Source organism: Pithys albifrons, chromosome 14, assembly GCF_047495875.1.
Source record: "Pithys albifrons albifrons isolate INPA30051 chromosome 14, PitAlb_v1, whole genome shotgun sequence".
NCBI lineage: Eukaryota > Metazoa > Chordata > Aves > Passeriformes > Thamnophilidae > Pithys > Pithys albifrons.
In genome coordinates, this window is record NC_092471.1 from 20,525,009 (window position 1) to 20,546,363 (window position 21,355).

Genomic DNA, 21,355 nt, shown 5'->3' on the forward strand with positions numbered 1-21,355 from the left:
CTCCTTGGGAAGGGCAGTCATCCCCCCCCTGCTGCCTCTCCTGGGAGCTTTCTGTGGTGGTTTGGTGTTTATCTCCAGTAAGTGCCTGGAAGCGCTGGGAGACCATGGAATGGCAGCGGGATCAGCAGCTGGTGCTTTAGTGCAGCAATTCCCGTGTTTCCAGAGTGCAGTGGACTGTGAATGCCCCGGTTGCTTGTGTATCCCTCCCACAACACTCAGCACTGTGTGTTTCAGAGTCCCAAACTCCACTAAATAAACCCTCTCTTTGGAACACAAGGAGAAGGCTTTGTGTTCCATTTGATCTCCACCGAGCTGCTCAGCCTCCAAAAACAGCAGAGCTCCATGGCCAAGCACCAGGGGAAGGAACAAATATTGGGAGGTGCAGCTCTGACAGAGGGTTTACAGCAAGTCACTCACCCCTTGCCTCCTCTGGCCTCTCCCCTGCTTGGCCCACGTGGGTGCCCAGCTGAGCCTGGGACACTCAGCTCTTCCCATGCAAAGGAACATCCATGGCCAGGCTGGAGCTGCAGAGGGTTCAGAGAATCACAGGATGGCTTGGACTGGGAGGGATCTTAAAGCTGATCCAGTTCCAGCCCTTGCCATGGGCAGGGACACGTCCCTGCTGTCCCAGCAGCTGTGCCCATGCAGGTCCCCAATACAGGGACACGTCCCTGATGTCCCAGTGGCTGTGCCCATGCAGGTCCCCAGCACAGGGACACGTCCCTGCTGTCCCAGCAGCTGTGCCCATGCAGGTCCCCAACACAGGGACACATCATTGGTGTCCCAGCAGCTGTGCCCATGCAGGTCCCCAACATGGGGCCACACCCCTGCTGTCCCAGCAGCTGTGCCCATGCAGGTCCCCAACATGGGGACACGTCCCTGCTGTCCCAGCAGCTGTGCCCATGCAGGTCCCCAACACAGGGACACATCATTGCTGTCCCAGCAGCTGTGCCCATGCAGGTCCCCAAGCACAGGGACATGTCCCTGCTGTCCCAGCAGCTGTGCCCATGCAGGTCCCCAAGCACAGGGACACGTCCCTGCTGTCCCAGCAGCTGTGCCCATGCAGGTCCCCAAGCACAGGGACATGTCCCTGCTGTCCCAGCAGCTGTGCCCATGCAGGTCCCCAACCCAGGGACACGTCCCTGCTGTCCCAGGAGCTGTGCCCATGCAGGTCCCCAACATGGGGACATGTCCCTGCTGTCCCAGCAGCTGTGCCCATGCAGGTCCCCAAGCACAGGGACACATCATTGCTATCCCAAGAGCTGTGCCCATGCAGGTCCCCAACATGGGGACACGTCCCTGCTGTCCCAGCAGCTGTGCCCATGCAGGTCCCCAACACAGGGACACGTCCCTGCTGTCCCAGCAGCTGTGCCCATGCAGGTCCCCAACACAGGGACACGTCCCTGCTGTCCCAGCAGCTGTGCCCATGCAGGTCCCCAACATAGGGACACGTCCCTGCTGTCCCAGCAGCTGTGCCCATGCAGGTCCCCAACACAGGGACACGTCCCTGCTGTCCCAGCAGCTGTGCCCATGCAGGTCCCCAAGCACAGGGACACGTCCCTGCTGTCCCAGCAGCTGTGCCCATGCAGGTCCCCAAGCACAGGGACATGTCCCTGCTGTCCCAGCAGCTGTGCCCATGCAGGTCCCCAACATGGGGACACGTCCCTGCTGTCCCAGCAGCTGTGCCCATGCAGGTCCCCAAGCACAGGGACATGTCCCTGCTGTCCCAGCGGCTGTGCCCATGCAGGTCCCCAAGGACAGGGACACGTCCCTGCTGTCCCAGGAGCTGTGCCCATGCAGGTCCCCAACATGGGGACACGTCCCTGCTGTCCCAGCAGCTGTGCCCATGCAGGTCCCCAACATGGGGACACATCATTGGTGTCCCAGCAGCTGTGCCCATGCAGGTCCCCAACATGGGGACACATCATTGGTGTCCCAGCAGCTGTGCCCATGCAGGTCCCCAAGCACAGGGACACGTCCCTGCTGTCCCAGCAGCTGTGCCCATGCAGGTCCCCAAGCACAGGGACATGTCCCTGCTGTCCCAGCAGCTGTGCCCATGCAGGTCCCCAACATGGGGACACGTCCCTGCTGTCCCAGCAGCTGTGCCCATGCAGGTCCCCAAGCACAGGGACATGTCCCTGCTGTCCCAGCGGCTGTGCCCATGCAGGTCCCCAAGGACAGGGACACGTCCCTGCTGTCCCAGGAGCTGTGCCCATGCAGGTCCCCAACATGGGGACACGTCCCTGCTGTCCCAGCAGCTGTGCCCATGCAGGTCCCCAACATGGGGACACATCATTGGTGTCCCAGCAGCTGTGCCCATGCAGGTCCCCAACATAGGGACACGTCCCTGCTGTCCCAGCAGCTGTGCCCATGCAGGTCCCCAACACAGGGACACGTCCCTGCTGTCCCAGCAGCTGTGCCCATGCAGGTCCCCAAGCACAGGGACATGTCCCTGCTGTCCCAGCAGCTGTGCCCATGCAGGTCCCCAACATGGGGACACGTCCCTGCTGTCCCAGCAGCTGTGCCCATGCAGGTCCCCAAGCACAGGGACATGTCCCTGCTGTCCCAGCGGCTGTGCCCATGCAGGTCCCCAAGCACAGGGACATGTCCCTGCTGTCCCAGCGGCTGTGCCCATGCAGGTCCCCAAGGACAGGGACACGTCCCTGCTGTCCCAGGAGCTGTGCCCATGCAGGTCCCCAACATGGGGACACGTCCCTGCTGTCCCAGCAGCTGTGCCCATGCAGGTCCCCAACATGGGGACACATCATTGGTGTCCCAGCAGCTGTGCCCATGCAGGTCCCCAACATGGGGACACATCATTGGTGTCCCAGCAGCTGTGCCCATGCAGGTCCCCAAGCACAGGGACACGTCCCTGCTGTCCCAGCAGCTGTGCCCATGCAGGTCCCCAAGCACAGGGACACGTCCCTGCTGTCCCAGCAGCTGTGCCCATGCAGGTCCCCAACACAGGGACATGTCCCTGCTGTCCCAGCAGCTGTGCCCATGCAGGTCCCCAAGCACAGGGACACGTCCCTGCTGTCCCAGCAGCTGTGCCCATGCAGGTCCCCAAGCACAGGGACATGTCCCTGCTGTCCCAGCAGCTGTGCCCATGCAGGTCCCCAACACGGGGACATGTCCCTGCTGTCCCAGCAGCTGTGCCCATGCAGGTCCCCAAGCACAGGGACATGTCCCTGCTGTCCCAGCAGCTGTGCCCATGCAGGTCCCCAAGCACAGGGACCTGTGTGACGTGCTGTGGAGGGCACAAGTTTCCTGCCAGGAGCAGAGAGCAGAACTTTCCTGTCCCCCAAAGCAAACAAGACGCAGAGGGAGTGATGGCTGAGGGAAACTCAATAAAGACAAACCTCAACAAAGGAAAGGATGAGTTATGGCCCAAGGGCTTCCAAACACTCAGAGGTGTGTGACAGATTGGAGGTTTTCTGTAATGTTTTTCCTGTGCTGGAGGCAGTGTCCAAATGGGAGATCTCTGCCAGTTCCTTCTCCTCCCTCCTGCTCTGAGCAGGGAGATTGTTCCCTTGGCACTGCCCCAGTCCCACCTCCCACCATCAGGGGACAAGCCCCTTCCCTTCTCGTCCTCCTTCCCATTGTTTTGGAGCATCTTCCTCACAGAGCTGTTCCTCAGGCCACCTCCCCCCTGCTCCCCTGAGCTGCCAAACTGGGAACTGAGCAGCCCAACTGGGAGCCCCGAGCAGCCAAACTGGGAGCCCCGAGCAGCCAAACTGGGAGCCCTGGGACCCGAGCAGCCAAACTGGGAACTGAGCAGCCAAACTGGGAGCCCCGAGCAGCCAAATTGGGAGCCCCGAGCAGCCAAACTGGGAGCCCTGGGGCCCGAGCAGCCAAACTGGGAGCCCTGGGACCCGAGCAGCCAAACTGGGAGCTCTGAGCAGCCAAACTGGGAGCCCTGGGACCCGAGCAGCCAAACTGGGAGCCCTGGGACCCGAGCAGCCAAACTGGGAGCCCCGAGCAGCCAAACTGGGAGCCCTGGGACCCGAGCAGCCAAACTGGGAGCCCTGGGACCCGAGCAGCCAAACTGGGAGCCCCGAGCAGCCAAACTGGGAGCCCCGAGCAGCCAAACTGGGACCCGAGCAGCCAAACTGGGAGCCCCGAGCAGCCAAACTGGGAGCCCTGGGACCCGAGCAGCCAAACTGGGAGCCCCGAGCAGCCAAACTGGGCGCCCTGGGACCTGAGCAGCCAAACTGGGAGCCCTGGGACCCGAGCAGCCAAACTGGGAACCCTGGGTCCCGAGCAGCCCAACTGGGAGCCCCGAGCAGCCAAACTGGGACCCGAGCAGCCAAACTGGGAGCCCCGAGCAGCCAAACTGGGAGCCCTGGGACCCGAGCAGCCAAACTGGGAGCCCCGAGCAGCCAAACTGGGCGCCCTGGGACCTGAGCAGCCAAACTGGGAGCCCTGGGACCCGAGCAGCCAAACTGGGAACCCTGGGTCCCGAGCAGCCCAACTGGGAGCCCTGGGGCTGGGCCCCTCCCACGCTGCTCCTCTGCCACGTCAACGCCCAGCGCGGTCCTGCCCCTGCTCCGCTTGCTTTGGCTCTGGCCTTGTTGTCCCTCTGCTCCTCCTGTTTGGGTTGCACTCGGGACTCACCACAAATAGCAGCTCTCGCTCTGCCTCCAGGTGAAGGATGTTGCTTCATTCCAGCAGCTCCCCCAGCTTGGCAGGCTGCACACGGGCTGCCCCTCACCCTGCAAACCCCCTGCCCCTGTGCCCGGGCAGAGGGCACGCACTGCTCGGGCACAGCTGGCCATTCCCAGCCTCCTGTGGTTTCCCAGCCTGTGCCAGCCTCAGGAATTGGGATTTCATCAGGATCTCCTCCCTGCACATATCTTAGGCCAGCAAACCAAGCTGGGCTGCAGGGGGGTGACCCTGCCCGAGGTGAGGGGTTGGCACAAGATGAGCTTTAAGGTGCCTTCCAACCCAAACCACCCCGTGGTGCCCAGCAAGTGGATCCCAGTGCCAGCTGAGCTCCACCAGCCTCCAGCAGAGGCTTAACTTTGAGCGTGTGGTGAAGTCCCACAACATGGGACTCCTCTCATGTTTTAATACTTTAATACTCAACAAGCTGCTTGACCTTTCTGGGCAGATGAGGTTTGTTAATATTGGCTCTCAACTGCTGGAACAGCAAAAGAAACCCCAACAAAACAAAAAAAAGGAGAAGGTCCCTTCTTGATTTGTTCCCTTGTGACGTGGGTCTGTGTCAGACCATCTCTGAGTTGGGTCACGGGATGTTTCAGCCCAAGGGAGGGGAGATCACCCAGTTCTGACCCCCTGCCATGGCAGGGACACCTTCCCCTGCACCAGGGTGGTGGTGCCACACACACACCTGGGCATCTCTGAGCAGCATCGCTGGAGGTTCAGGAACAAAGAGGTGCTTGTCAAGAGGAGCTGAAAGGAGGTTGTAGCCAGGTGGGGATTGGGCTCTTCTCCCAGGCAACCAACAAGAGGGCACAGCTTGAGCTCTGCCAGGGGAGGTTTGGGTTGGAGATCAGAAAGAAATTCTTTGCAGAGAGAGTGCTCAGGGATTGGAATGGGCTGCCCAGAGAGGGGGTGGATTCCCCATCCCTGGAGGTTTTTCAGCTGAGCTTGGCCGTGGCACTGAGTGCCATGATCTGATAAAGGGACTGGAGTTGGACCAAGGGTTGGACTTGATGATCTTGCAGGGCTTTTCCAACCCAATCCATTCTATGATTTTGTGATTCTATGGATGTGGCACTGATTGAGAATCCACCACATCTTGATCCAACCATGTCTTGATCCAACCCCACTGTGATCACCAGCCCAGGGCACTCTGTGCCCTGGGCTGGTGATCACAGTAGGGTTGGATCAAGGGTTGGACTTGATGATCTCAGAGGTCTCTTCCAACCCAGCTCATTCTATGATTCTGTGATTCTATTGTCATGATCAATCTCAGATGAACAGCAAAGAAATAACATTATTGTCAAACACTGCATTTCACAGCACCTCAGTTAAAAGGCTCCTTCATGACAGCAGTGTAAAGGAGATGCCCCATCCCTGGGAGTGTCCCAGGACAGCTTGGACAGGGCTTGGAGCACCCTGAGCTGGTGGGAGGTGTCCCTGCCCATGGCAAGGGGGTGGAACAAGATGATCTTTAAGGTCCCTCCCAACCCAAACCATTTTGAGACTCTTTGATCAGGTTGTCAATTCTCCCACTTTGGCCCAATATCTGATGGGATTCCTCACTGGGCTCTGAGCAGTTCCCATGGCAAATTAAGCCAGGAAATGGCTTAGACATCCATCCCATAAGCTCAGCAGCAGAAGGTTGGGAGCTGGAGCAACCTCTCCATGGTCACATTCCCACAGTTCATCCCAGGGACCCAAAGCCAACTGCCCAGGTGTCAACAAGCCCTGCCAGAGTTTCTGTGAGGGGGAGGGAAACAAACACCTCCCTTAGATCAACAGCAGAGCCTTCAGTTCCTTTGCTGAGGCTCTCCAAACACAGGGGCCTTTCAGCAGGCTCAGGGCTACCATCTAACACCTCTCGTCGTGTTTTCTGCTGCATTACGTGTTGGGCAGGGCTCATTTCCAAGGGGGAAGCAGCAAGAGCACCCAGAGCTGGGGCCAAAGGGGGCAAACCTTGTCATCTTTGCCCCTAAATCCCTCCTGTGGGTGGTTTTATTAAATTTTCCCCCTTCTCACCCTTGTGGTGGCTCCAAAGGGAGCTGAGCTCCAGTGACTTGGTTGGGGCAGCAGGTCTGGCAGGGATGAGCAGCCACTTGAGTGTGCAAGAGGAGCAGAAACAGGGATGGGAGAGAAGGTTTCAGACAATGGGGACTTCATTTTATAAAATATTTTAGTGAAAGTTATTATTTTAGGAAAAGAAACAACAGTGCCAAGTGTCACTGAGGAGCTGGACGTTGGTTCCCATCATCAAGGAATTAAATGGCACTGGTGGGGAAGGACATTCCATCTCTGCCCCAGGAGAGGTGCTGGAGCCTGTGAGGGGAATGCCAAGGCAGGACCATCCAGCCCTCCATGGACAGGCCCATTCTGTGCCCAAGGCACCTGCAGGGTCACAGCACACCCTCTTGCACCTCCAGGTCTCCAGTGCCTGAGGTGGCTCCTTCCTCAGGAAAGCAACATTTGGTTGGTTTAACTTCTCAGGGAACTGAATTTCCATCCCTGTCTCTGCACAGAAAACCAACTTGTCCTCCTGCCTGGACTCTCAGCTGGCACCTTTCAACCATCTAAAAATAAGGCCAGCAGGTCCCAGGAGAGGGTGACTCCCTTCCCAGAGCTGACCCAAGGGTTGTTCTGTCTGCTTTGGGGTCTGCTCTGCCCATACCTGTCTCCTTCCTGCTTCTTGGAGGGTTTTGTTTTATTGATTGATCCAGTAATTTTATTTGTCAGATGATTTTATGAGTCAGGGAAAGGCAGTGAGGCCAAAACTGCTGCATTTGAATTGCATCAATTTAAACACAATTTTGGGCAGAGCAACAGGCAAAACAAACCCATGTCGAGTGCTCACTGTACACACACCCCCCTTCCTTCCCAACTCTTATCCTTCCTTCCCAACTCTTATCCTTCCCCCAAGGTCTGGTGGGAGACAGAAGGAATTGTTCCAAAAGCCTCCAAAATCTGTGGCACCACAGACAAGGTGACCTCAGAGGATGCTCCACCTGCTGTGTAAGGCCCATCCTCGGGTGCCACAGGATGGTTTGGGCTGGAGGCACCTCAGAGCCCACCCAGTGCCAACCCTGCCATGGGCAGGGACACCTCCCACCAGCCCAGGGTGCTCAGGTAAGAATCCCCCCAGGCTGCTCTGCTTCATATTAGAGGATTAGACATGGACAAGGCCCTCTCCTTCCCTTGACTCACCCCTTGCTGTGTCTTTGGAGATGCAGAGATGGAAAGGAGGTTGAGAACAAAACCAACATTAAACATGGCTGTGGAAACCCCTCCTCAGCTGTTTCAGTGGCCAAGGGGCCTCTGTCCTGTGTCCCAGTGGTCCTGGAATCATGGACTTGTTGAAGCTGGAAAAGACCTCAAAGACCATCAAGTCCAACTGTCACTGCCACCTTCTGGACTTGGTTTCTTCTTCACTCCCAAAACAACAACAAGGGTCCATGACTTCTCCTGCCTTACTCCTTCTTTATTTCTGCACCTCTTTGGCCATTTCCACTTCCCACTGGGGGCCGTGGTCCTCAACAGGGCCAAGGTCAAGGCATTTCGCTTTGAGTGAGGATCATCCAGCCCAGCAGGACTTTGTTCCTGCCTTTTCCTCCACCCCATGTGTCATCCCAAGCTGGACTTTGACTCTTCTGTTTCAGGAGCAAGACCCAAAGACAAGAAGGGGCCACAGAGTCAGAGAATTGTTTAGACTGGAGAAGACCTCTATGGCCATCGAGTGCAACCCTTACACCGCCCAAGAGCTGCCAGTTCCTGGGTTCCCGTGGGCTGGGGGTGCTCCAGGGATATTCCTGCCCCTGCCCACGTCTCCGAGGTCCTGCTGGGGTGGTTTCACCCCGCTGTGATGCCGCCCTCCCTCCGTGCCCACCCTGGTGCCAGGCCCACCCTGGTCGCCCACGCGGACGGCCCTGAGTCAGTTCCTGTTCCAGGCTATTCTCAGGAGGCTGAGCTGCTTTTTCCTGAGCCTGCAAAGCACACTCATTTTCCATTCTTTTTTTTCCCCTCCCTTTCCATTGACACAGATGTCTAGACTGCACAAGGAGCACAATCAAGGTGGGCCAGCCCTCCTTCCTGGGTTGCTTCCAGCCCCAGTGGGATTGGAGCGTTGGCCACGGCACAAAGAGGCCCATTCAGGAGGTTGTTTTGTCTCCCAGGGTGACCTTTCAGGCCCAGAGGCCTCCAAGACGTTGACAATGCCACCAAAATTGGTTTCTCTGAATTCTCTGGTTGTCCCCAGTCCCTTCAAACTCCTCCTGTGAGGGAGGTGTGAGCACCCACATTCCCTCTGTCCCTCTCAGCTGGAACCATCCATGGAGCGACTCCTTCCCCTTGAGCAGGGCAGGAGAGGAGCAGCATCAGGAGGGCTCAGTGAGAATCTCCCTTGAGGAGATCTGGACACCCTTTTTTGACCATAACCTCCACTTTTAGAGTGATAAAAACCCTTTTGTCCACACCTCAAAATGGATTTTTTGGTACCAAAATACTCCAGTGTTTATCTCAGCCCTTTCTGACTGAAGTGTTTTGGATCTGCCATTTAGAACAGCAGCTTTTTTTTTCCCTCTCTCTACTTCTTTTTAAAAACATTTTGCTTCCCCTTAAATGCTGGGAAAACTGTGAAAATAGAACTATTTTCTTGCCTTGATTGAACTGAAAGATCCCTTTTAAATCCCTTCCTCCCTAAATTTCTTCCTGCTTTGCTGGCACAGGAGAGAGCTGTGGGTGGGGGAGAATCAAACCTTGCATGAAATATCTCCTTGTCTTCCCTCAGCAAAGGGAGAAATGGTTCCCCCAACGTCCTGACACTGCCATCAACATCTTCTGGGAGGGACAAACAAGCACTGTGGAGAGAAAGAGGAAAACAGGCCCAGGTGAGGCACCAAGTGAAGAACCCATTGTTTGAAGCCACTTCTCACACCAAAACTCATCATTATTTGCAGCAGATTCAAGCCAGGACTGGTTTCCCCACCAAAATGCTGCAGGTCCTCTCCACATTCACACCTCTCTCCACATCCCCTCAGAGTTTGGTTTTTCTGAACTGAGTTAAGGGATGAAATTCAGCCCTGGTGTCTCTGAGCTCATCAGCTGGGACCAGGGGTTTTCTCCCTCCCTCCTCTTCCCCACCTTGGGAATTATCACTCTTTGATCCTCTCCCAAGATCCTTTTTGGATCCTTCATGGCCAGGAACCCCAACACTCAGACACCCAGAGCCCACTGACCCCCCAGGCTTTGGCCAAGTCCTGGCCACAGATGGTTGCACAGCCCTGGGTGGTTCCTGTTCATTGAAAATACTTTATTGCTTTTTCAAAAGCAGTTTTAATAAACTCCAAGGAGATACAGGAAGTAGACCAGCAATATTATGGAACAAACGGAATTATCTGGAATTTTCTCTGCAGGAAGAGAGCCAGCTCTGTGAGAACAAGCTGAGAAGACCTGGTTTGGCTGGAGTTTGTGGAGGTTGAGCTCCTCTGACTGCACAGCATTTGTCCTTAAATTCCAGCACGACTCCAGGAGAAACCAAGGGATCAATGCCCTGGTTTCAGCTGGAGCTTGATCAGCACCTTGCACCTGAGTCAGGTAAGAATAAGATCAGCAGTTTTTGGAGGAGAAACAAGGCAGTGACTGCACAGCCCCACAGTGTCTGCCAAGGTGGTTTTGGAACAACTTCCACCTCCTCCTGGTCAGCACCTCCCACCTTGCACCCAATTTCTTCTTGTCCTCCCCAAAAATCTGTATCCTCCCATCCCAAACGCTCCAGCCACAGGAGCCATCCCATCACATCTCCAACTCCTCTGCTTTATTCCTCACATTTCATGAGTTTGCAGAGAAATTGGGCCCCTGGTGAAGACAAATGACTGCCTGGAGTGGCTGGAATTCCTTGCTCTGATCCTGTGAAATCTGCACTCTGGAAGGAAACGTGCCATGAGATGGGAACAGTTGGGCTGAAAGGCAAGAGACCAGCTCCTGGCCTCCTCCAGCACTGGGAGACTGCTCTCCTGGAATTCACACTCAACACAGCATGGGAAGGGAGGCTCTTCCCGAGTTCTCCAGCACCTCTAAGGATATGTCATTGGAGTCAGAGAGCAGTCACTGCTCCCTGACTGAAATACAGCAAAAGGCACCTCAGGTAATGGCATTGCTTGCACTGCTGGCTTCTCCCAGCAGAGGAAAGGCTCCCAAGTGGAGGTCCAGGTGGGTGGCCTCCATTCTGCAGAGGCCATGGCAGAAGACACCCCCAGCTCCTGAGCCCACCCTTTGCCTCCCCTATTCCAGCAAGTCCACTGAGTGCACAGCAAGGCACCCAAGCACACCTCCCCTCCTCCCTCTCCCACCTCATGTGGCCCTTGGGGACGTGGGTTGGTGGTGCTGGGGGAGCAGCTGAACCTGCTGACTTGGAAGGTCTTTTCCCACCTAAATGACCATGTGATTCAAGTTTTGTGCAGTGTTTTCCCCCCACCGTGGAATTCCAAAGTATTTCTCCTCCCTCCAAGCCCCAGCCTGAAGGAGTCCCCTCGCAGTGAAAGGAACAAAGCTCTGCTTCTCTGGGCCACCCTGCCACCAAACCAACCCCTCCTTGGCCACGTCTGCCCTGCAGGGAGAGCTGGCAGAGTCCTCCAGTGAAAATTTTCCTCCTGGGGGCTGTGGTTGGTCCGTCAGCGCCGCACTGGGATATTTGAGCAGTGTCCAGAGGCAGATGGATGAGTCACCCCCTCACTGGAAGCCTCTCCCAGTCCCCACTTTGGCTGAGAGGACATTTCCAGCAGGTGGTTTCCCACAGAGCTGCTGGAGCTGGTGGAGTCAGAGGCGAGTGTGGCTCTCCCAACCACCATCAGGGGCCTGTGCTGGCCCCGTGCCCACCCCGTTGGGCACAGTGGGTTCCTGGGGGCCTGTTGTGGGGTGAGGGCCACTGGTGGGGCCCACCCTGTGCCTCTTCTGCACCTGCTCCAGGATCTGCAGCACCTGGGGGAGTAAACACAGCGGTGAGTGGGGTGGTAATTGGTAGTTACCATCATAAAATCATGGGTTGGAAGGGAACTTTAAAGGTCATCTTGGCCAACTTCCTGCCATTGGCAGGGACATCTTCAGAGGTCCTCTTGGACGACTTCCTGCCCTGAGTAAGGACATCTTCAGCTAGATCTTCTCTTTCAACCTACGTGCGTGGGCTCAGGTTTGGGATTACACTCATTTCTGCCTGCTCAGGGGTCTCTGGGAAGGGTGAGAAGCTCTCTGGAAGGTGACATGGAGGTCCCTTGGATCTTGGAGCTCTTTCCATGAATAAGTCAGTCTTGCACATCCCCCAGCCCCGTGCCCAGCACAGAGAGGAGTGATGATGGTCTGGAGCAGGAGCAGGACAGAGCAACGTGGAGCTCTGCTCTTCCCTTTCACACCACCCTCTGAGAACTCCTCATGCTATCAGAGATTTCTTCATCCCCTTGGGAAACCCTCAGCCTGAAACCCACGTGATGGAGAAAGGGAGTAGAAGCCAAGCCCAGATGAAGCTCACCTGAGACTTGGGGATGATGCCCACTCTGAAGAAGCCAATGTTCCCGCTGTCGATGCCGGTGCAGTCCACCACGGTGGAGGCAACGTTCTCTGGGGAAGGCCCATCACACAGCACTGCATCCACCTGAAGAGCAGGAACCCTGAGATCAGCTCAGCTGGTTCAAACTTGGCTGTAACAATGCCAAGGTCATGGGTTCAATCCCCTGGGTGGGCCACTGACTGAAGGGTTGGACTGGATGATCCTTGTGGGTTCTTCCAGCTCAGAACAGTCTGGGATTTCTGTGATTCTCTCTTTACTCCTGTATTTTCTTTGAGCATGTGGGAGGGAGGCAGGATGTGTGACTGAGGCACAGTTAACTCTTCCTCCACTCTGTGTCTCCCTCCTAGCTGTGTTACCCTCCCAGCTCTACCCCTCAGCATCCAGCAAGTCTGTGCTTCAGGAGCTCCTTCTGCCTTGCCTTTCTTCCCTGGCGTTTGCAACCTGGAAGGTTCTGGGATGTTAACGAGCTGCTTACATGGCCCTGAGATCAGCTCAGTTGGTTCAAACTTGGTTGTAACAATGCCAAGGTCATGGGTTCAATCCCCTGGGTGGGCCATTGACTGAAGGGTTGGACTGGATGATCCTTGTGGGTCCCTTCCAGCTCAGAACAGCCTGTGATTCCCACACCAGATTCCCCTCAGGCACTTGGGAAATAGAAGTTCCCCCTCTCAACGGCAAGGGATTATTCCCCAAGGCAATACTGCCCCTTCCCACCCCACCACAGCGACACCAAGGGCTGACCATGGAATGAAGGAACTTCAAAGCCAAGGCAGAGGAGGGTCTGTGGGGGTCAGGGCAGCAACTCAGCAAAGACAGGTCACACCAGCTGAGGAGCTTGGAAGAAGTGCCATCCATGAAAAACAGTGGTCTAAATCCAGGTTTGTGAGGAGTTACTGGTGGAAGGGTTGTATCAGTTGTTAAAACTGCCCTCACTTGCCACAGACACAAAGTGAAGAACCCTCAGGATTTAGGGGTGAAATTATAGAATTGCAGAAATCCATCATCGAATCCAACTCCTGGCCCTGCCCAGACACCCCAATAATCCCACCCTGTCTCGTTGTCCACACACTCCTGGAGCTCTGGCAGCCCTGGGGCCGTGCCCACTGCCCTGGGGAGCCTGGTCAGTGCCCACCACCCTCTGGGAAAGAGCCTTTCCCTGAGATCCAACCCAAACCAGTTGAAGACAATGAATGTCCATGACCATGGTACATCCAGAATGTATGGAAGTCCCAAAAGCCAGGAATATTTTGGAGCTTGGCACCAGCTTCAACTCTAGATGGGAAGCCCCAGTGTTCTCACAGCCCAGTGCCAGCCAGAGCCCTGGCACGTTCAGGCACCAGGGTGTGATTGCCCATGAGTGAAGAAGGGATGTTTTACTGCTCATGTCATCCTGTGCTGGAAGATGAACAGACTCCCCTTGCCAAGCCAAAACTACACTGTGCAAATCAGAAGAATTCTGGGTTTCCCACCAAGTTCTGTACTTTAAAATGTTCTCTTTCACTTTGACCCTAACACGAGGAATGTCCAGGAGATTTTTTTAATGAGATGCTTTGCCACATTCTTGATGCCACCTATTGCTTTGCCTGCTGGAAACCCAGTGGTTGAGTCCTTCCAGCCCCACATCCCTTGAGAGCAGAGGGCCCCCATTACCTTGTCCCCCAGCTTGGCATACACCTGGTTGTGGTGGGTGGTGTCGGCCTCTCCCGTTGGGTTGGCTGATGTGACCACAATGGGCCCAACCTGGTGACAAAAAAATGGGAATAGAAGCTCTGAGCAGGTGCCTCGAGCTCAGAACTTCCCTCCTGAGTGACTGTGGCCCCAAAGAGAGCTCAGTGTGGCTCATGAGGCAGAGGCACCTGCTTTGTAGGCAGCTTCAGTCCCACCAAACTGTGCTGGAGTGTCTGACACAGTTAAATTGGGGTTTACTGATGAGGATCATGAAATAACATCTTGTTTCCCAAAGACTGCAATGTCTGTGCTAGAACACCCTGGGAATCACAGTTCCTCTGGCCACTTTCTGGACCTTCTGCAGTTACTCAGATGGGACAGCAGACACAGTGTCTGTTAATGGCATTTGGGGGCTTTCTGCCCTGGTGGTTGTTCCTTTCAGCCTCTTTGGGGCAGTGAAACCCCTCCCAGCTGCCTGCAGACCCCAGCCCTGCTGGGTGAGGAGCTGAGCCCGCCGTGGCACTCACCAGCCCTGCTGGGTGAGGAGCTGAGCCCGCCGTGGCACTCACCAGCCCCGCTGGGTGAGGAGCTGAGCCCTCCATGGCACTCACCAGCCCTGCTGGGTGAGGAGCTGAGCCCTCCATGGCACTCACCAGCCCTGCTGGGTGAGGAGCTGAGCCCGCAGTGGCACTCACCAGCCCTGCTGGGTGAGGAGCTGAGCCCACCATGGCACTCACCAGCCCCGCTGGGTGAGGAGCTGAGCCCACCATGGCACTCACCAGCCGTGCTGGGTGAGGAGCTGAGCCCACCATGGCACTCACCAGCCCTGCTGGGTGAGGAGCTGAGCCCGCCGTGGCACTCACCAGCCCTGCTGGGTGAGGAGCTGAGCCCACCATGGCACTCACCAGCCCTGCTGGGTGAGGAGCTGAGCCCGCTGTGGCACTCACCAGCCGTGCTGGGTGAGGAGCTGAGCCCACCGTGGCACTCACCAGCCCTGCTGGGTGAGGAGCTGAGCCCGCCGTGGCACTCACCAGCCCTGCTGGGTGAGGAGCTGAGCCCGCCGTGGCACTCACCAGCCCTGCTGGGTGAGGAGCTGAGCCCTCCATGGCACTCACCAGCCCTGCTGGGTGAGGAGCTGAGCCCACCATGGCACTCACCAGCCCTGCTGGGCGAGGAGCTGAGCCCTCCATGGCACTCACCAGCCCTGCTGGGTGAGGAGCTGAGCCCTCCATGGCACTCACCAGCCCTGCTGGGTGAGGAGCTGAGCCCACCATGGCACTCACCAGCTCTGCTGAGTGAGGAGCTGAGCCCGCTGTGGCACTCACCAGCCCTGCTGGGTGAGGAGCTGAGCCCGCCGTGGCACTCACCTGGTCGATGAGGTGTGTGGTGACAGAGCAGTCAGGGATGCGGATGGCGACGCTCCGGGGGGTCCCAACGTACTTGGCAGAGTCCTTCATGCCCAGGAACTCCACCCACTCACCTGCAGGAGGGTCATGTGGCACTCAGGGGGGTGCATCAATCCAAACACAATGAGCTTACCAGGAACTGGGATGGAGTTTCCAAGCCAAAGCTCTCCAGAGAACTTGGAGTTCAGAGCATTTCCTCACCTCTGGGAACCACCAGGCTGATTGGAGATGGCCAGGCAGCCTCCATGAAGTCCCAGAGGAGGGGACTGAACAAATGCTTGGCAGGTTCCAGTTGCTTCAGGCTGGAAATCCAGAGGGACATGGGGCGATCCTGAGCCTGGCGCTTCGACCTGGAAAAGAGGTGAGGAAAGAGGAGCCTGGAAGTGAGATGGAGGTTTAACTTCCAGCTGAAAAGGAAACTGTGTTGGTGAGATCCAGAGCTAAGACAAGCTGTGAAGGCTCTGCCCCAGGCCACCAGCCTGTACTAAAAATAGGACTGTTCAACAGATGGCCTGACAGGAAGGGACATGAATGACTATTCCCGAGCAGGAATGTCTCCTCCAAATCCAGGTCTGGTTAGTGATGGGTGGAAATCCCAAGTTCTGAGGAAACCCCACCAATGTGAGGGGTCCCAGCTGCTCACAAAACCAAAGCAAGAGCCTGGTGTCACAGGAGAGGTTTTGCTGTGATGTACAAGAACCCCCTGCCCCATCTGCCACCCTTTGGGCTTCTTGTCATGACCCGGTTGCAAAGGAGCCTTTGGTGTCCTGGAAGACACTTACAGTTCAATTCTCTCCTTCCCTCACCTGGATCTTCTCCCCACCTTGCTGTCCCCACCAAGGCTGAGCTCCCTTGCTCTTCACCTCTGCTGTAGCCAGCACCCAGTGGCACCCTGAGTTCTAGAAGCCTCTTTAGCCCAGGCAGGGACTGACCTGTGAGCTTTCTCCACGGCATCGGGGCGGTTGCAGGCGGCCACGAGCACGTACACGGTGTCCGTGGGGATGCCACAGGTCCCTCCGCTCCTCAGGATATCTGTGGGCACGTGAACGGGGCACAACCCCTGAGGGAGGGGCTGAGATTCCCACAGAAGGGCTGTCACAGCCAAAACAGCCAGTTCCACGCTCTCCTCTCCTTTTCCCAACTACCAAAGCCTTTCCTCTGACAGGGCACTTTCCCAGAGCTCAGCCAAGGGGAGATCTGGCGTTTGGGGGAGTTCTGGGCCATGTTCCTGGGGGCCAGAAGTTACTCAGCCCTGTGGAGAGCAGGCAGCAGGCACTCACCCTGCTCGGTCCAGACAGAGCTGACAGTGGCAGCCCCAGCCTGGAGCACTCATGGAGCTCAGAGTGGCTGAGCAGGGAGATGATGCAGGAGAGAATTTGCTGCTAAACTCAGATAATTACTCCTGTAACTCGGCCCACTTCACCAAAATGCCACCAGATTATCCTGGTTTCCACATCAAGGCCAGGTTGGACGGGGTTTGGATCAACCTCTTCCAGTGGAAGGTGTCCCTGCCCATGGCAAGGGGTGGAATGGGATGAGCTTTAAGGTCCTTTCCAACCCAGACCACTCTGGCATTCCATGACTGGACCAAAGTCCTTTAAATAGTGCCCTGCTAGGAGTTTACCCAGAATTTCCCCCCCACCCCACCCACTGTGCCCTTTGCTCCCCCCTTACCTGCAATTCTCCTGACTGAGGACGCTTTCCTGGCGGGCAGGTGAAGGCACTTGGTCATTCCTGCCCCCACACCACCAAGCTGCACCACAGGGCCACCCATGGGCAAGCAGGGACCCTCCAGGATGCTGCTGGAAAGGGCAGACAGGAAGCAGTAGAAGCTGACCAGCCCAAAGGAGAGGGTGGCAGCGAGGTCGTAGCCGGCAGGAAGAGCCTGGATGGCCTCCAGGAAGAAGCTGAGAGCCACGAGCATGAACGTGAGTGAGTAAAAGAACCAGGTGATGTTGAGGAAGAGCGTGCAGAAGACAACGAAGCCATTGAAGAGCATGAAAGCAACGATGCCCACTGCTGCATGGAAACTTCTGGTGGTGTCACAGAGGCCACCATACCGTGCCAAGCCCCAGATGATCCACATGACAGCGTAGAGGATGAAGGCACTGCTCTCCAGGGTCTTACCCCGGGCAAAGGCCACTGAGCCCCCCAGAAGCTTCAGGATCCCACCAGCCACCACTACCCATGGAATGACAACGGCAGCAAGGGGAGCCTGGGGGTCTCCTGTGGTTGTCAGAGCAAAAGAAGCCAGGACACTGCAGGCAAAGGCAAGCACCTCTGCATCTGCATACTTGGAGTAGCCCAGGTATGGAGCGTGAAGGTCTGGCCCCTCACGGAGCTTCAGGAAACTGCTGTGAGCGAGTAGGGCCTTCACAGCCCCCTCCCCTGTGGGCACCTTGGCACCTGCTTTCCCATTGTACAGGTGAATCAGGGTCACCAGGGCTGAGGCCCCAAAAATGGCCACGGCCACACCTTGAGGGGCAGCTCCAAAAAAGCCCCTGGGATGGCAAGCCAAGGCAATGCAGGAGGCCACATAAAGCAGCAAGTACAGGCCATCCAGGGGGCTCTTGAGAGTGAGAAAAAGAGCCAAGACAGCAAAAAGAACAGAGAAAACCACCAGGACTGGGGTGGGCACAGAGGGCTCCTCTGGCTGCCAGGCTGGGGACAGAAGGCAGTAGCCTCCTGCAAATTTGAGGATGGAAGTGAATCCGAAGGATGTGGCCATCAGAACATCCATTGCACGGTAGGATAAGATGCAGATGCCAATCTGGTAGACACCAGCTGCCCACAGCCAGGGCACTTGGCCCACAAACAGCTGGTTGGTGATGCCCAGGAGCCTGCAGCCAAACACACCAGCACACAGCATGTTGAGGATCAGCCCCACTGCTGCAAAGGGGTTCGTGCTGCCACCGCTGCCTTGGGGCTGCTCCCGGGCCTTCTGCTTGGCCAGCTCCGTGCCAGGGAGGGCAACTCTGCCCTTGGTCAGGAAATAGAGGCTCCTGCCCAGAGCAAAGTACCCACCCACCATGCAGACAAGGAGGTAACTGCAAGCGACAGCGGAGGGGCCCAGCGTGGAGCTGTGCCGGGCGGCCACGTCGTGGGTGCTGGCGAGGGAAAGGGCGGCAGAGAGCACGGCCAGGACGGGCTCTCTGCACAGCAACCCCACCACGGCCACCAGCAGCAGTGCCAGGGCGGAGGTGGCCAGGCCGGGCACCGCGGCGTCGCGCAGGTCACCGGAGTGGCACAGCACACCCTGCCCCGCCAGGACGAAGGTGGCGCCGTAGCCACACCACGCCACCGACACGCTCAGGCACAGGGGCAGCAGCAGGGAGGCATTCCCGGGGCTCCTCCGGATCCCTGCGGAGCAAAGGACAGCAGGGCTGTGATTTCCAGGCAGCAGGATGTGGGGAGAGGTGGGGAGTGTGATCCCGGTGCTGACATGGAGCTGTGCAGGTCCTGTGTGGGGCGAGGTTTCTCCTGGAGAAAAGGAGGCTCGGGGGGACCTTCTCACTCTCCACAACTCTCTGGGAGGAGGTTGGAGTGAGGTGGGTGTTGGACTCTTCTCCCAGAGAACAAGCGACAGGGTGAGAGAAACAGCCTCAAGTTGCACCAGGGGAGGTTTAGGTTCAAAGGGTTGTCCAGCACTGGCACAGCTGCCCAGGGAACTGGTGGAGTCCCCATCCCTTGAAGTGTTCAAAAAACATGTGGATGTGGCACTTGAGGACATGGGTAATGGTGGGTGCTGGTTGATGGTTGGACTTCATGGTCTTAAAGGTCTTTTCCAACAACTCCATGATTCTCTGATTTAATGTCCTCGTTACTCCGAGTTAATCAGGAGAAATAATTCAAAACACATTCTAAAAAGTGTGGACTCTGCTACAGGGAGTGATGTTTTCTCTCAGATGAGTCCATCTCTTGGCATTTACACATGGACATTTCAGCCCACGGATGCTGAAAGCACTCTCAGAATCCCGGGAGTGTTTTTTACAGAAATCACATATTCAGGGTGTTAAAACTCTCAGGGATCCTTATTTAAAACAACCATTGATTTCTTCTCTTGCCTATACAGGAAAAATTTGCTGTGCTGACATAGAATCACAGAATGGTTTGGGTTGGAAGGGACCTCAAAGCCCATCCAGTGCCACCCCCTGCCATGGGCAGGGACACCTCCCACCAGCCCAGGCTGCTCCAAGCCCTGTCCAGCCTGGCCTGGGACACTCCCAGGGATGGGGCAGCCACAGCTGCTCTGGGAAAAGGGCTCAGTGGTCCATGGGGCTGCTGTGGGTTGTACAAACCTGTTGGCAAAGCAGCCCCAGCACATGCAAAGCTGTGGAAAGGGGAGGCCTTGAACTTGCCACCCTCCAAATCTTACCTGCATAGGCCAAAAGGGCTGATAAGATGAGCAGAAGGACTCCAAGAGCTGTGCTGGGGATCAGAGGGGCTGCTCTGGGTGAACTGTAGAAATGCACAGCCAGCAGGAGAGATCCTGTGGGAAAAGGGAGGTGGGAAAGGAGAAGGAGCTTGTAAACCTGGCCTAAAAAACCAGGAGAGAACCAGAGTGGACAGAGCAGGGAAGAGAGGGAAAATAACAGGGCAAGAGCTGCAAATAAAGAGCTGGGGCAGTGTTGTAACATGGTTTGGGCCCAAGGTCTGGCTCCTTTCTTGGTGCTGAGTTTTAAGAAGCTTGAAATGAATCATTTCAGGTTGCCCAGAGAGGCTGTGGATGTCCCATTCCATCAAGGCCAGGTTGGATGGGGATTGGAACAACCTGGTCTACTGGAAGGTGTCCCTGCCCATGGCAGGGGGAGGAACTGGGTGAGTTTAAAAGCCCCTCCCAACCCAAACCCCTCTGGGATTCTATGCAAGTGTTGGCAAGTGCCCGATAAAGGTAAAAACTCTGTGATTCCAGTCTCACAAAAGGCAGACAGACACAGACAATCCCGAACACTTTGTGCCAACAGAAAACCAGCTGGAAAATGCAAAGGGTCAGAAAGATGAAACACAAAGAAGCAGCAAATGAAAGGCAGTGAACACAACAAACAGAACGGCTGGGGGAGGGAGAGGGAGGAGAGTGCATCCAAACCCAGATGATTTATTCCGAAAAAGTTTGGATTCGCTTCCCCCCCAGGACGGAACGGGCACAAAACCTGACGCCGGCACTTCGGAGCCAACACAAATATTTTGTTGTCCGCTCAAACAGGCGCGGGGGCCGAAAAGCTTCACCCAGGCAGAGAAGCTGGCGGATAAACAGCCTCTCGAGCCCCCTCGGAATAAGGGGGTGTCCGGGGAGGTTAGTGCCGTGGCCGTGCCAGGAGCGGTGCCTACCTGCGGCAATGCCCAGCAGCGCGATGCAGGAGTGCAGAGAGCCGGCGCTGCCGCCCATGGCTGTGCGCGCCCCGTGCCGAACTGCTGCCCGCTGGCCTCCCATGCTCTTTATAACCGCAGCACCGCGGCTGCCGCTCGGTCCTGCCCGCTCCCCACCCCTTTTTTTCCCTACAAACCTCCTCTGTTCCATCCCTCTCGCTGCACGCGGGAGGAAGCGCAAGGGAAGCTCTGGGGCTGCAGTAAATCTGCGGTAAATCTCCCTCCAGGAGCCCCTTCGTTTGACTGGTGATTAACCCTTGTTAAAAAGGACACTCGAAAAGTAAAGCTGAAGGTTTATTGCCCTCACTGCCTTTTTTGCTGCTGCCAGCGAGGAAATTGCGCTGGTTAAAGTGAAGGTTTTTGCAAGAATCCACCTCGCTGGAGCAAACAAGCACTTTGCAAGCCCAGGAGCTCCTCAGGGACCAGTTGTTTCTCCTAAACACTGGCCACGGTCCTGCTGTTTGTCCCTGTCACAGTTCTGAATGCCTGGCACCGCTGCCCTGTGCTGGGCAAAGCTGACTTCTGCCCATCTCTCATGCACATCCATCCCTGCCAGCCCACAGGAGCCTTGCTGGCCTTCCAGGAGAGCTGTGCAGGCAGGGAGGGAGTGTCAGTCACTGCCAGGGTTGCTGCTGTACCCAAAGGGACATGAAGGACCCACTGACAGCCTCCTGGAGAACGTGTGGGCCGGGCATGAAGG

At 56.7% G+C, this 21,355-nt stretch overlaps 1 protein-coding gene across 1 annotated transcript; it reads right to left on the reverse strand.

Moving 5' to 3' along the window:
* Positions 1 to 10,254: 10,254 nt before the first annotated feature.
* LOC139678377 (uncharacterized) lies at positions 10,255 to 20,719 on the reverse strand. Its single transcript, XM_071569160.1, has 9 exons — positions 20,617 to 20,719; positions 19,664 to 19,777; positions 16,963 to 18,648; positions 16,221 to 16,320; positions 15,490 to 15,638; positions 15,250 to 15,362; positions 13,865 to 13,954; positions 12,176 to 12,298; positions 10,255 to 11,631 (listed from the first exon to the last, which is right to left on the reverse strand). Exons 1-9 carry the CDS (start codon positions 20,717 to 20,719, stop codon positions 11,470 to 11,472), a joined length of 2,640 nt encoding a protein of 879 aa, XP_071425261.1. The 3' UTR covers positions 10,255 to 11,469.
* Positions 20,720 to 21,355: the final 636 nt, after the last annotated feature.